This window comes from Apostichopus japonicus, chromosome 20 (genome assembly GCF_037975245.1).
Source record: "Apostichopus japonicus isolate 1M-3 chromosome 20, ASM3797524v1, whole genome shotgun sequence".
In the NCBI taxonomy this organism is placed as follows: domain Eukaryota; kingdom Metazoa; phylum Echinodermata; class Holothuroidea; order Aspidochirotida; family Stichopodidae; genus Apostichopus; species Apostichopus japonicus.
The window spans coordinates 2298783-2313165 of record NC_092580.1 but is presented as its reverse complement, the minus strand read 5'-3'; the positions used below and the strand labels follow the sequence as shown (position 1 = coordinate 2313165).

Genomic DNA, 14383 nt, shown 5'->3' with positions numbered 1-14383 from the left:
TAATGTGAACTGCAAGTGCCTTGAAATATATTCACAGGTTTCAGAAGGCTCTACTTTGCGCGTATCACTCTGTAATTCTTCACGTCATCGTAGAGAATAAGGTTACCACTTGTGGTTACATTTCTGTCAGTACTCAAAGTTTAAGTATGCAGAAGCATTCCTTGATAAGCATGGGACGCCATTCACGCAATAAATCTTCTGCATATCAGAATACGCAATGATGGCAGGAGCCGACTTGTTTGGCTATAGCTTTACTTACACATGAACCCGTTTCTACTGACATCGAAACCTGAGGTGGTTTATATTGGAATAATTAATCAAAACTTCATTTATCTAATCAAACATTGTCTATCAAGTAGCCTATTTTTTAAGTCAGATTTAACTTGGAAATAGCAAGAGAGTAAAATATTGTTTTCTTTTAAGTGAAAAGAAAATGACAAATTATTTTAACATATATGTGCGATGAGAAGACACTATCATTAAAATGGTAAAAATTGAAAGCTAAAAAAAAACATTAAATAATTACATATGCGGCAGGTATTATCCAACGAAACTTTGGTCTTCCTCAGCAAAAAGTTCTAAGTCACTTCGTTTGTAAATTTAATGAGATCCATCCCATTGAGACAGACATCTGAGGGATCCCCCACTCCACCCCCACTCCAACCCCCCCCCCATCCAACCTATCCCCCTCTCGGTATCGTGAAAAAAAATTAAGAAACAAATTAACGAACTACGTAAATTCTCAAATATTAGCTATCTGGACTCCCTACACAAAATTCCTTCTCCGAATATATAGTAAGATTAGACGTTATATTTTGGTTGTATTCGTATTCAAACATAACTCGTCTGCTGACAATTCAGTGTCCAACTTTTGACGTCCAACGTTATTAGACGAGGAGATCGAACTCCATAAAAAACAAAAATCGATGCATGATTGCCGTCATTCTACCTCAAGATGAATTTCAAATGAGAAAGAAATCTTAGAATTATGATTTGCATATAGGATGGTAGAGTGCGACGACGATATTTGTTGAAAGGTGAGACATCGGTAGCCTCTCGCTGATGACAGACGAAACTTTGAAGGTCGACCACTTCGTTCCTAAGGGTTATTCTTTGATTGACTCTCCCGACGATGCCCGTTAATCTTCTCCGTCAACTCCCCGGGCATCTCACCGTCGTCCAAGACAGTTTGTCTCTAATTGATGAAAGCTTTTGAGTCGGCCTGCAGACTGGTCGAAAAATGTCACGCTACAGAGAGAGCATGCATGCCATTTTATAAAGCCCTCTGTGGAGCCGAAGAAATTATCAGCTACATTCCTGTACAATTTATATTGCGGGTTTTTATTACCTTAGAGTCCTAATCTTAATGTGTGAATTCAGAAACATACGGATGCGTAGAATGAATGCAGATCTTGGTAGCTTTACCCTTCTACGTTACCTATACCTTACCTAACTTTAGTTTGGACTTACCCTATTTATTAAATTATTAATAGATTTTCTTAACTAGTTAGTGAAATGTGTTCTTTAGAAACTTTCACAAACTTCAAGCAAACCATTTTTTTTACATCAGTATCTTTATCGTGTTATATCTGGTTTGCCTGAAATTTCTTGCCCGCTTTGAGATTTTGTCCATTTTAAGCTTATAACATAAAATACATTATAATATAGATTCCATATCAACTAAATTGTATTTTGTTTTTTTCATCCGATATTCTTTTACTTGGTCTTCCCTCACAAAGGACATTTATTTTTATCGTTAACACTAATTAACTAACATTAATTAAAATTCATTTAACTAAACTTTATGCGAAGCGAACGTCCATGAATTAAATTCACAACTCATCATTTAAGTTTACCTCGTTAAAAACTATACCCTATAGTATTCACAGATAAAAGGTAAAATGTGTTAAAACATTTTCATTTCTGTCGACGCTTTCATATATTTGATTACAAATATAGTTTGTTTTTTATATTAAATTATATAAATATCCAAGTAACCTAGTTATGTCACTAATATCGCCATTTGTCTAATTGAAATATAAAGATACTTCAGAATTTCAAAAACATTAATTACATGCTTTCCTACTTTGTACGTATTTCCAGAATAAGTTTGATTTTTTTTCTCATCTTTTCACGAGGAATGACATAACATTTTCAACGAAAACTAAGTACATACATTCCTCGAGGGAACTTTAAGTATATCCGCAGAGTGGTTTAAAAATATCACAGTTTTTAAAAGCATAACCTTTACTGCACTTATTGTACAGCGCTGTTATTCTTGGAAGATGCAAACCGCTTTTACTGGCGCCTGGAATTATAAGGTTACTTTTAATATAAATCAAATACTATAAGAGAATGAGAGAAAGAGACGTCCTGACTCCGTCGCCAAATGCGTGGATTAACGTAAATAATGGACTAACAGTTTATGATCGCTCGTACCTCAAACCACAAATCAACTTGTGTATACGGGTTTCTTGACTGACGTTGATGTTGCAACAGTTGATGGAGACTCGGTTTAATGTGGTAGTAATATATTATATAGCGTAGACAGATTTCCCGGATGTGAGGGCATATGTATTCCGTTAATTAAATGAAACAGTCTAAAACAAAACCGAATAATTATGGAAAGTTGGCAAACTGTCCCATCTCTATAAGGCATCGAACAACATGTCTACATTATAGTTTTCGGGATGCATTCAAAGAACCCGTATCCTTAGCTTACATAATTAACAAGCAATGTCAGAGGAGCTCAACATTTACCTGTAATTATATCTGCATATACCAAACTAGGGAGCTACCGTGGGTTATATGCTTATTATACACTCGGTATTCTGTAGACAGAAGCTAGACTATAGAGCTGTAGAACTTAAAGGTATGCTGTATTGGCCCCAAACATGCTACATATTTAAATATGGTCACCTTTGGTCAAAATTCTTCAACTGTTTTGATTACATCCTTCGAGGAAAATGTCCTCATTTAGGACATTCAGTCATCTTGTGTGTTCCTTAGAAATGTCTGAGGACAATTTGGAGAGTAAAGACCTCCAGGAAAGTACTTTTTGGAAACTTCTAGCAATTATATAGCCTGCTATAATTCGGCAGCCTATACAGACTACCTTTAAGCACATTGAAGTATGCTAACGGCTGCTCAACTCAACGTATGTGACTTATTTGACATATGAAAATAAGCATTCAAGAAATGCTAACACTACTCAAGCTTCAACCTGAAAGGTGATGAACAGTCCTTACTCAATGATGTGGGCACCGACGATTGTTTTATACATACATTACCTCCACCTCCACCCCACCCCACCCTCGGCTTCCCTACCAGTCGCAGTACCAGGGATCCTTTCTACTTAACTTTGACTTGTTTATATACTTGTGTTTTGTCTTTCGACCGACAGACCGACCGTCCGACAGCGTCTTGGATTAATTCACCTTGACAAAGCTACCCGTTCAAAGTTAGATAATATCTAATATGACGTCATCTCAATGATAAGCAAATAGCTCCTACTCAATCTGGTCTGTCCTATTCCGCTGATTTTCAAGATAAAAGTTTTAATCCTCTAAACTTGAGCAGAAATTTAAAGGGAAAAAAATGACGATTTGTTGACTTTTCGTCTCCGTTTCCTGCACTAAACTTGATAATTTCGTACTTTTATATGCTTGAATTTTGTTTTATGGTAAATAGAGCAAGCCATTACCACATCTCTAGAGATTGAAAGGTGAGTAAACAGCTCCCTCCTTTAGGCGACTTCTTCAGAGGTTTTTTTTTTTTTTTTTTTTTTGCAGAGAAAGGTCAAAGGCTATACACCTCACCATCTTGTTGGTTTCTAATTCAAATTTAATTTAAAGCCATAAACGCACCATTTATCACTTACACTACCACTAATGACGTATGCCGGAGGCCTTGGATTAGCTCCTTTGGTCAAGTTTCGACATTAGCTTCACGTTTCGCTCAATAAAGTCGATGAAAAGCAGAGTGAAGTAAGGGGAAATGAACTTCAAATTGAGCGCGGATTGTCGGTTAAATGCTTCCAACTTGGTTCATGTTTCCTGATAAATGGATTCGAGATTTAGGGACGTTTATCAATAACTGAATTTAATTTGTCTTTTTTTTTTTTTTTTGCTTCTTCTAAAATATGGACGCTGGAGGCCTGTGGAATCTTCTGGGGATATTCACTACACGATTTTGAATACGTTATACTCTAGCGACCTTAGAAGGATTAATCGTTTTAGCTGGTGTGTAGGGTAATGTCTTTCTCGAGTTGTCGTTGACTCACGTGTCAGAGGAATTAGCAAGTATTCTACTTCAATGGTTTGAAGTCAAACCCCTCTTGCTCAAAACGATTAGCTACTCGGTCACAGGGGTCACTTACAAGGTCATCTTAACAGATGTATTCACAAAGCTAGGGACCACTTTTTGCATCTATTTGTCGATTTGTCCAACAAATATGTTATGTTTGGATTTGTTTTTGTTGCTTAGTAGCTGCAAATGTGATTGGAAACTTCATTCTTTCTAAAAGTACATTGTCATGTTTGTTTTGTAAAATCTAACGATTTTCTTCTGTTTTAGATTGATTTGCTCATTACAGAGCATTTGGCTTGTGTATAGTTCATAATTATGAAGTGATTATATCACTTATTATATTACAATTAGGATATTCATTACGACTGGTTTCATCATACATAACTGGGCAACAAAAATAAACATTAAAAAATACTTTACGAGCCTCGGCACTTGCCACCGTTTAATCGATAAACGTAGGCCTAATCTGCGCCAGATATGGCATCATTACTAATTGACCATGCAACACTTTTTTAACACTCCCTTCATTTCATAAAAGCAGCTCGGCATACAAAACGTTAATTTGCAGGAATGTAACAAAGCTTCTCTAAGTTCGAATGTGCTATTTCCTCTATATTTTTCTAAGATTATCAACAAGGAATAATAAACACGAAATGCTGAAAACTATTCTAAAGTATGTTAAAAGAAAATCGAAATTCTTGCCGAGGAGGGGAACGAATGAAAACAAGGCCTTCTGGATACTAAAAAGTGCCCTAAGCAAAGAGGTTCTTTCAAGTATACATAGCACATTATATGAGAGGTTGGTGTTATTAGCTTTGAGAACTGACGTATATTTGGGGCCATCATAGCATTGATACTGACATGTTGTCCTACATTAACCACTCTACATAACACTGAACCAATTGTCAGAAGAGAGTGCGTCCTGACTATAATGTTGTTGACGAGTTTGCAATGATCTGCATTGCACGCCGTGCTTTGTGTTGATATTGTATTGGCATTACAATAAATCAAGTGCTCACGGATAGCCACGCAGTGTAGTAATATCAAATTGTTTTGATAGTTAGGATCGATAGATCATATTTCGCTGACATTTATTTAGCTTGCAGCTGTTACAGAATGTTCACAGCAGCGATATCTGCATTACCTTGAATACACACTTCCTCTTCGTATGATATTCAGTGTGTAACACGATATCCATACAAATACATATATCTCTCTTAGCTATTGGATTCGCATTATATGTAAACATGTTACTAACACGAGCAGCGTCTATCTAAAAAAAAAACATTCAGAATTCTTGACGTTTACGTGAAATAATACAACCATATGGTATAAATATGATGTGGGACTTTCTTGTGTATGTTACTACAACAGGTGCCAAAGTATTATAGCATATAAACCATGTATACATGCTACAGTCTATACACATGCAGTACCGTATATCAGCAAGCGATAGGCTAATTATAGCCTATGCATAGTGTAGTAAGGTATATGTAATCATCGTTGTATACAGGACTACATTCTTAGTACTGTAGAACGTGATATGTGTGCATTAATAAATCAAATGTTGTATAGACAGCATATGTCACTTCTAAGGGAAGTTGGTTAAGCCAAACATGGACTCACTTCTTTGCCATGTCACATGCCATATCATACAGACCATATGATGACATAGGTATGGTACGGTGACGCTATATATATATATATATATGTGTGTGTGTGTGTATGTATGTATGTATAGTTTTATTTCAGTACAAACGTTGTTATTATGGCACGATTTTGCTACTGCATAAGACATAGTTCATGTTGGTTTTGTGAGTTTATTTTAGTGGAAGCAGTTATTGGAAGACAACCTTGAACTTATTCAACGATACTGTATCTACAATTTATCCAACTGTTTAACGCCAATTATCTGTCCTGTTTGCTGTTGTAAATTAACTAAGTTGAACTAAGTTGCTGCGATCTGTAATGTAAAATCACAAATGTATTTTTTACAAGTTAAATAAAATTGTAAAAAACTACCTTTGTACATTTTATTCATATATAATCCTCTAGTACAAATACCGTGGGATTTTTTTTTTCTTTTGTGGCAAGTAGTAGTGATTCCAATAAACTTTGCCAAATACAAAATTAGTCAAATTTGTCAACGATCCTTGAATAATAAAAGCCTAATACACTTCATTGACGGGGCACGTGTGCATTAACAACACAAGTCCTCACACTAACTGTTATTATATACGGCACACACTATATAAGATATGTAAACGACTTAGTTAAAGCGACTCTTGTTGAAATGCCACTGATTGCAAGAGAGTTATCCTGCCGTACATAAACGAATAAGTAATATTATCAAATAAATAAGTACATAACAAAAACATATCCACAGCGTTATAGCCGTACAAATCACTTGCGGCAAAGAAAACATTGGAAATATTAAAAAAAGAAAAATGACTGGTTGATGAAGTTTAGTCATAAGACACAGTATGTCATGCAGGCTGGCAATACATCAGGATTAACAATGTTATCTAATCGAACCCGAATATGATTACGGAAACACTGACAGCTCTAGCTAGAACAATTAAAAAATATGTATTCTTACCTTTACAGATGAAGAATATACATTCCATTTACCAGCTGAAAGATATAGTTATTATAACTGGTTCAGTTAATTCCTTCCAATTCCTCTCATCCTCTGGGGAAAAAAACAAGATTTCCTAGCCGAACCGAAGAATTGCAGTGTTGCATAAATTCCCCTGAGGTTGTTAGTGACAATACCAGCGGTAGGAATTTAAAAGCAATATTTAGCCTCCTATTAGGTATTCTTTTTACCATCTATACTAAACCATCTATACTGTTTAATTGAACGATATGCTAAATGTTAGTCTATAACTTCAACTGTATAATATCATTTTCCCTTTTTGCGTTTCAATCAGTGCTGCCGTTTTACACTTACTCGTCAAATATACCCGCACTGAGAAGGGAGAAAAAAAGGTGAACTTTGGACGTAATCCTCCAGAAACAAATGTTTTGGCCGCAAATTCCTTTCAGAATCTCTCCCAGTTTCAGTTTAAAGTACAAAACAGTCGGTTGGCAATCAATACTAATTGTTTCTGCGAGAAATAATGATTAATGTGTGGAGAAGACAACAGCTGGCTTCAGACCTCGAGGTCAAGCATCTCTACTATACACAACGTCTGCGTCAAATCGACAAAAGTATACTAGTTTTATTCTTGCTCATTCATGCGGATCCGTGGTTCGGTCATTATTATTACCCGGGAATCTAACAGCTTTCTACGTCATGGATCGGCTGAAGATGAACGTGGTGTTTTCACCACGAGCCAAGGCTGTTCATGTGTCAGAGGAAGAAGCCTGCTCCTCATGCTTGCGTGCCTGGATGAAGGCGCTATTCGGGAAGACATATTTGTGCGATTGTACATCACCAAAGAAGCTATAAATACCCTTTTGTGTATACAGATAAAGTAAAGTGCGATAAAGCACCGGTGAGATAATCCAAAGATTGTACGTGACGTCATGGAAACGCTTACGTCACACTTATCTGCGTGTTATGACGTTGTATTTACACAATAGCTGCAGTACTCAACTAAGATAATTCTGTTTCATACATTAGTTTATAACATACATATATGTATATGATACACTCGAACAGATGATGTTTTTAGTCATTTTGGCGTCACAATGTACAGTACGAATTAGAGGACTTTAATGAAATATGATTTTTTTTTTCAATGCTGTTAATTTGTTTTATTGATAACACAAAGATATTTTGAATATGAGATACGAAAATATCGAGGTTTATTTGGGATCATTTTATATTTGAAGATTGAGTGATTACATTATATACTAAAGAAGTGAGGATATATAAATATATATTATGAGGATGATTAAAATGAATATGAAAATTATTCACATTTTCTTGAATTGCTCCTTTAACATTAGCATTGTTTTTTTTTACGATCTGAGGAAATAATGCGCCAACTTTCGCTACATTTTACTGTGTTACAATACATATATACGCGTATGAACCCGAAGAAGAAATTTCCAAAGTCAATTAACTTTTGTGAATGTTTTATAACTTTTACTAATTTCTTGCAGCAAGAGACTGACTTGCGCAAGAAATCATATTAAAGCTGCAAGCGAGTTCAGCAAAATTCTCACTGGAGGCTCAATTTAAGGTATATTTGAAAATGTGGGAGAGATGTGTTTCAAATTCGACATTCTCCTTCCAACTTTCGAATGAGCTTGCACTTGCGGGTCAAAAATAAAGGTTTTCATGTGTCAATAATCAATTAACCAACTAGGCCTAATAAATAACAGATCTGAAAATGTAATGGAGCCAGAATGGTATCATTTATCAATCATTAATTGTGTTATCTATGTGTTATTATTGTGTTATCTATGTGTTATCATTGTGTATCATTGGGTTTTGTGGTTATCTATGATCGCAACATTGCGTCATGCCGGCGAAAGTCAAGATGTTGCTTAATCGTTATGGACGTCTATACAGGCATCGAATATTTACGAACAGACAGGTCAGTTAACGTACAACTATACATTGGTGACATTCTAAAATAATACATTTATAGTATAGAACACTGCATGTGTTTACCTCATAACCAGTTGGATGTAATGTCATGACATTTGGCTTACCAGTTATATGTGTAATAAATGTTTAAGACTATCTAAGATATTGTAGCCTGAAGTGGGTGTAAGCTCTTTCAACGAGTAGACAAAATGAAAGGTATAAACATCAGTCAAGGAAAATACGTCGGTATAGATAATATATACAACATTGCACATTACTAGGTTATTGCCATAGTCCTATACTGCTAATAACGAAATAGGTTTAGGGGCGCAGAAGGTTACGAGAATCCTCCTGAGTGGGTAAGCGTGGTAAAAGCTAATACAGGATGCATGTGTTTCATATGTGAACATTAAACTGAAAAGGTCAATATACTAAATGAGTCGAGCAATGGGGCTATTGGCAAATGGTTTAATGTTAAGGTAAAGGGTTGGATTCTATGGTTTAGGGTTAGGGTCAGCCAGTGGCGTAGGAAGGTACTTGTGAGTGGGGGGGGGGGGCTGAAGACCGATGGCCGGCCTGGGGGAGGGGTCTAAGGGGAGGGGGTGTCCCCCTCCCCTTTGGAAATTTTTGCATTTCCAGGTAGCCTCAGATGCATGCAATTTGGTGCAATATTGCACACTTCAACACCCACTCCATTTTGTAAACTTAATTTTGTATTTTCACCGGGCCTTAGATGCAATTTGGTGCTCCAAATGAGATTTTTTTTTCTCATTTGGAAATGAAAAAGGGGTTTTCTGACTTGCGAAGCGGGGGGGGGGCGGAATGATACTTCCGCCCTCCACATTTTTCACTGGGGGGCTGGCGCCCCCCCCCCCCCCAGCCCCCCGGTTCCTACGCCCTTGGGGTCAGCGGTAGAAGAGTTGGCGGTAGGGATAAGAGTTAACGGCTCATGAACGTTGTATAGTAGGGGTAGGATTGGGCTTGGGGTGCAAGGTGCAAAGACTTACGAAGTAATCAAACTTTACACCATGATATCCTCGATCTTTGGTTTGTTTGATTTTGTTCCCTCCCTGCCCCCTTCAAACTGAGAGTTAAAAAAGGGAATATATCATTCATTTATTATTTCTTTGACTTTGTATTAATATCGAAAATCATATTACAATAAGTATTACATACACAGTATTCAAACATCGGCGCCCAACACCATCAGAGTGTAAAATATCATATAAAGAAAAACAGTAACTCGTACGTTACCCTGGCTTAACTTATCAATTAATGAAACACCGTGCCTTGGTTGTTGCCGTAACGTTCTATGTATTTAATATTAGTTAATGTCCTTATCATTTTCAAGTAAACTGCACACATGTACATGCAGAAGACAGATAAAATTAGTGGCGTGCTTATAATTGACACACAACAATAAATGCTATAGGTTGATTATTAATGATCTACAAAGAATCTGAGACAGACGTAATGACATACTTCACTATGTATTAATTAAATCACTTAAGAATGACGTAATGATATGTTCCACTCACGATGAATTAATTAAATCACGTAAGAGTGACGTAAATGATATGTTTCACTATGAATAAATTAAATCACTTTACAATGACGTAATGATATGTTCCACTCACGATGAATTAATTAAATCACGTAAGAGTGACGTAAATGATATGTTTCACTATGAATAAATTAAATCACTTTACAATGACGTAATGATATGTTCCACCCACGATGAATCAAATAAGTCACATAAGAATGAATTAATGATGTTTCACTATGAATTAAATAAATCACGTAAGCATGACGTAATGATATGTTTCACTTTTGCATTAATATCTTTATTTTCAGATACAAATGAAAAGGAAGACGTGTATTTCAGTTCAAGCTATTCTTGTACAGCGCCCTCTTTTATCCCTTAATGCAACTCGTGTTCCAACCAACAGCTTCGTGAGGTTCTAACTTAAACTGAATTACTGTACTCAAGACAGTACTCATCATGAATATTCAATTGTGAGTCTGAACTATACATCCAGTTGGTACAATTTCCTAATGCTAATACCTCTCTAAACTGTACTCTAATATCATGCTCTCAAAGCACTGGTATTGACAGTACAAACAGTTCCTAACCTTGATCTGATAGAAACATGATATCCATACTGCTCGTACTGACAATACGAGTGCTCTGAAAGCGGGACATGACACTACAGTATAGAAAACATTGTCCAAACTGGGTGGATTTATACCTCTCCAGGTTACCAGTCAGAAAATTAGTCGATCAACGATTATTGCTTCATCAATCTCCCTCACATATTTTGATGGAAGGTAATGTGTGCTAAAATGAAACAGCGCCATCACTTAGCTCTATAGCATTGTTCTCTTCGCGAAATTAATTTCTGTGCAGCAAACTCCATAATTATTCTCATTAAATCAACACAGATGAAATGCAAAAGCAAGTATGGTTTGTAACACATTTCAGTATCTTTGTAATAGCTAGGTATATGTCAGCTACCCTTGACAGTATAGCTGACAATAATTGGCCGCTCATGGTATTTTTGTACTTTTCGTATGACACCATAGCCTATAGAAATTGATGCTAGTAGTGGTGATCACCAAACTGGAAACCTTTTCAATCATCGTTGTTTTGATTTGTTTCCAATCCACTCTTCAAAGGCATAAAGTGGTCTTAAATGGCCTATGCTAAAGGAATATTTTATTCTTAGGGTTTCTGGGTATCACATCACTATGAGAGTAAATTATAATTTATGGTCACTCAAAACTGGCATAAAATCTATTCATGTGACCCTCTTTTCTTTTTGCATGTTGACAGTCATTATTATCTTTTTTTAAGCAGAAATGTTGAAGATTGTGTAAATGAAATTACTGATGTAGTCAAAATCAATGTGATTGACGGTAATTAAGTCTTATAATTAAATCTTATAGAAACTGGTTCTAGTGCAGTAAACAGCCATAATATAGAATTTGGCATGTTCTATGGTTGTTCAAAACATCAGCTATCATAACTTGTATGGTAGGACATGTCAATATAAATTTCCATCTCTGTTCCGTTGACCTCATAAATGAGACTCCATTAATTGATTAGTTGTAAATCAACCAATCGTGTTCAAGAGAACCAGCCCTACAGGTCCTAGACTGCAAAGTCATATTGTCTCTAAACTGCTGCATGTTAAACATTTGCTTATTTAATTCATACGTTTTGTTTTGTAATCCAGTGTTTACCACACTTAGAGTAAATATAATATAACGGACACCCTTACAATTAAGCCTCACAGCGATAATAAGTTGGTTTGAAGTTAACGGTGTCTACCAATTATTATCACATCATACTTCTTTCGGTTATACGTGTTGCTTATAAGACTGTGTCTTAAATCCTGTTGTGTAGTATGCAACAATACTGTTTCAGGCATAGTGTTTGTTCTTACAATGTCCTCTTTAATTCAATATGTGGAAGTTAATTTAAGATTGAGTACAATGCCTTGAAGATGATGATGTGTAAATGTTTAATCAAATCACCTTTATATGAAAGTATAACGTACTGTTTACATATCATCTTCTTCAGTACCGTTGACAGTTATAATGTATTTCTGCTTTGCAAGGAACATTCCAGTACTTGCTAATTACCATCTCTAGGAACTGATCATTTCATCATTATAAGCTATACACATTGTACTTGTTACCCTCACCTTAATATCAAACTACAACAGTTATCGTTTCCGTGTAGGGTCTTTGTCAGAACTGTTAGTGATTGTCAAGATATAAGCTTTCTTCAACGTATATACAATGATGATGAGCTTATGGGATCCTTAACTGACAATCACATCATTGGTATTGTATCTATCGTTAGACTATCAAGCTGGCTTTGTGTAACAAAATGTTTCCTCGGATATTTAAACGAAAGCGTAGACGATGTCGACCGGTTTCCGATGAAGGTAAGACAGTTTGGATTACGAAACTTGAAGGAATATTTACTCTCTCTCTAAAACTATGTTATCATCAAGTGTGTAATACAGCATACAACGTGGTATATCTATAGTTACGTCACGTGTTTATCCAAACATTCGTTCTCTCCCGTGTTGAGTTTTGTCGTAGATATATAGTTAATAATTATTAAGGATAATTCTCAGCAATTTAAAAACTAGCACATGAATATGTTCTTAACTTGCACATCGTGATCTTTACAGCATCTCGGCTAACATTCCCCATCTTTCAAAATGGGGTCATGACGGGTGTGCCAATGTACGGGACATGCTAAGACACTATATTGCATGTAATGTTGCAAAGTTCATTGAAATGTCTTATATAACACCACAGTTCTAAGAATGTCGCACAAAGTTCATTGAAAGGTCTTATAAAACACCACAGTTCTAAGAAGGAATTTCTCCTTCATTAGTGCAGCAATATTCTAAGTAAGTTTAAAATGTCTCCATCCCACCTCAACAGGGCAGGGCTTTGCCGTGTGTAAAACCTGTGACTGAACTGTTGTTAATCAATCCGATTCCAGATTATTATCATAGTGTCGTTTTGGACAGTAAGATATTGCTTATTGAACTATGGATATACATTGAACCATTAATTGGCTATCAATACAAAGTAATATTGAGTAACCTGCTCATCGACTTGTTACATAACATTTATACTACATCAATATTACAACATTTAAATATTGACAAATCGAAATAACTTGTATTGTTATAGCTGATTAGAGTGCGGCTATATTAATTATAGCTAATATCCACCGACTTATCGATAACTGATGAGGTAGCGGAATAGACTGTTGCAATAATCATGATATTGATAGATAAATGAATTGTTCAAATATCATATATGGATACATCGAGATAATAGTTTGCTATACTATTGATTAGATCGTTTAGATATTGAATATAGGTAATATCAAATCGAGCCTATATTGATTAACAGAGAGTGAAGACAGTTCTTGGCTCGTTTAATCTCGTTTAGTCTCTTTTCTTGTTACTTTTATAATTTTCAGTATGTCTCCTTGTCTAATGTAACATTTTGTAACCTTTAATATTCAAGAAATGGATATGGGTCCGGGTTGTCAACAGATATAACCTACCTGCATATCTGTGTAGGTTTCATTTAGTTTTGGTTTGTCCTTGTGCACGCATACAATCACATTATAGTCTCAGCAATACCACGCTCGGTGATTCCATCGACTGTGCGGTAGGCTGGTAGGCCTACACACAGGATCATCAATGCTGCCTTTCAACATGGTAGGCGTATACATAATAGAGAATTCCGATTGTTTATAGGCAGTTAGAGTTTAATCAACTTTTCAGATCGTTCAGCATGTCTTAAGTTTAATTCAACAAACTTACATATTATTGTTGTAATGAAGTTAATTTTGCCTTATTTAAGCAACAGTTTTGCCCCTGTTATCCCTCAGAGTACTAAAATCATTTATATTATTTGATGCTCTGTCTTTAAGTTAGCTGTTCGTTAACGACAACAGGCATTCTCAATACTGACAGAAAAAAACCATGTTGT

General features: G+C 35.7%; 2 protein-coding genes across 4 annotated transcripts in view; one reads left to right on the top strand and one right to left on the bottom strand.

The window, feature by feature from the left end:
* Nucleotides 1-8607, bottom strand: part of LOC139960822 (sarcospan-like) — a 65673-nt gene extending 57066 nt beyond the window's left edge. The window contains exon 1 of the mRNA XM_071959406.1: nucleotides 6908-8607. The gene's annotated coding sequence lies outside the window, so the exon portion shown is untranslated. The remainder of the gene's footprint in view (nucleotides 1-6907) is intronic.
* Nucleotides 1-14383, top strand: part of LOC139960817 (pleckstrin homology domain-containing family G member 7-like) — a 142364-nt gene that overhangs the window by 48232 nt on the left and 79749 nt on the right. Inside the window, exon 1 of one of the 3 annotated variants that reach the window (XM_071959387.1) lies at nucleotides 12310-12804. The exons of 1 other annotated variant lie outside the window; for it this stretch is intronic. In XM_071959387.1, coding sequence (XP_071815488.1) covers nucleotides 12747-12804 — 58 coding nt within the window. In that variant the 5' untranslated portion in view covers nucleotides 12310-12746. Of the gene's footprint in view, nucleotides 1-12309; nucleotides 12805-13562; nucleotides 14110-14383 lie in introns of those variants that run through there. One more of the 3 variants, XM_071959396.1, reaches the window with a different exon arrangement.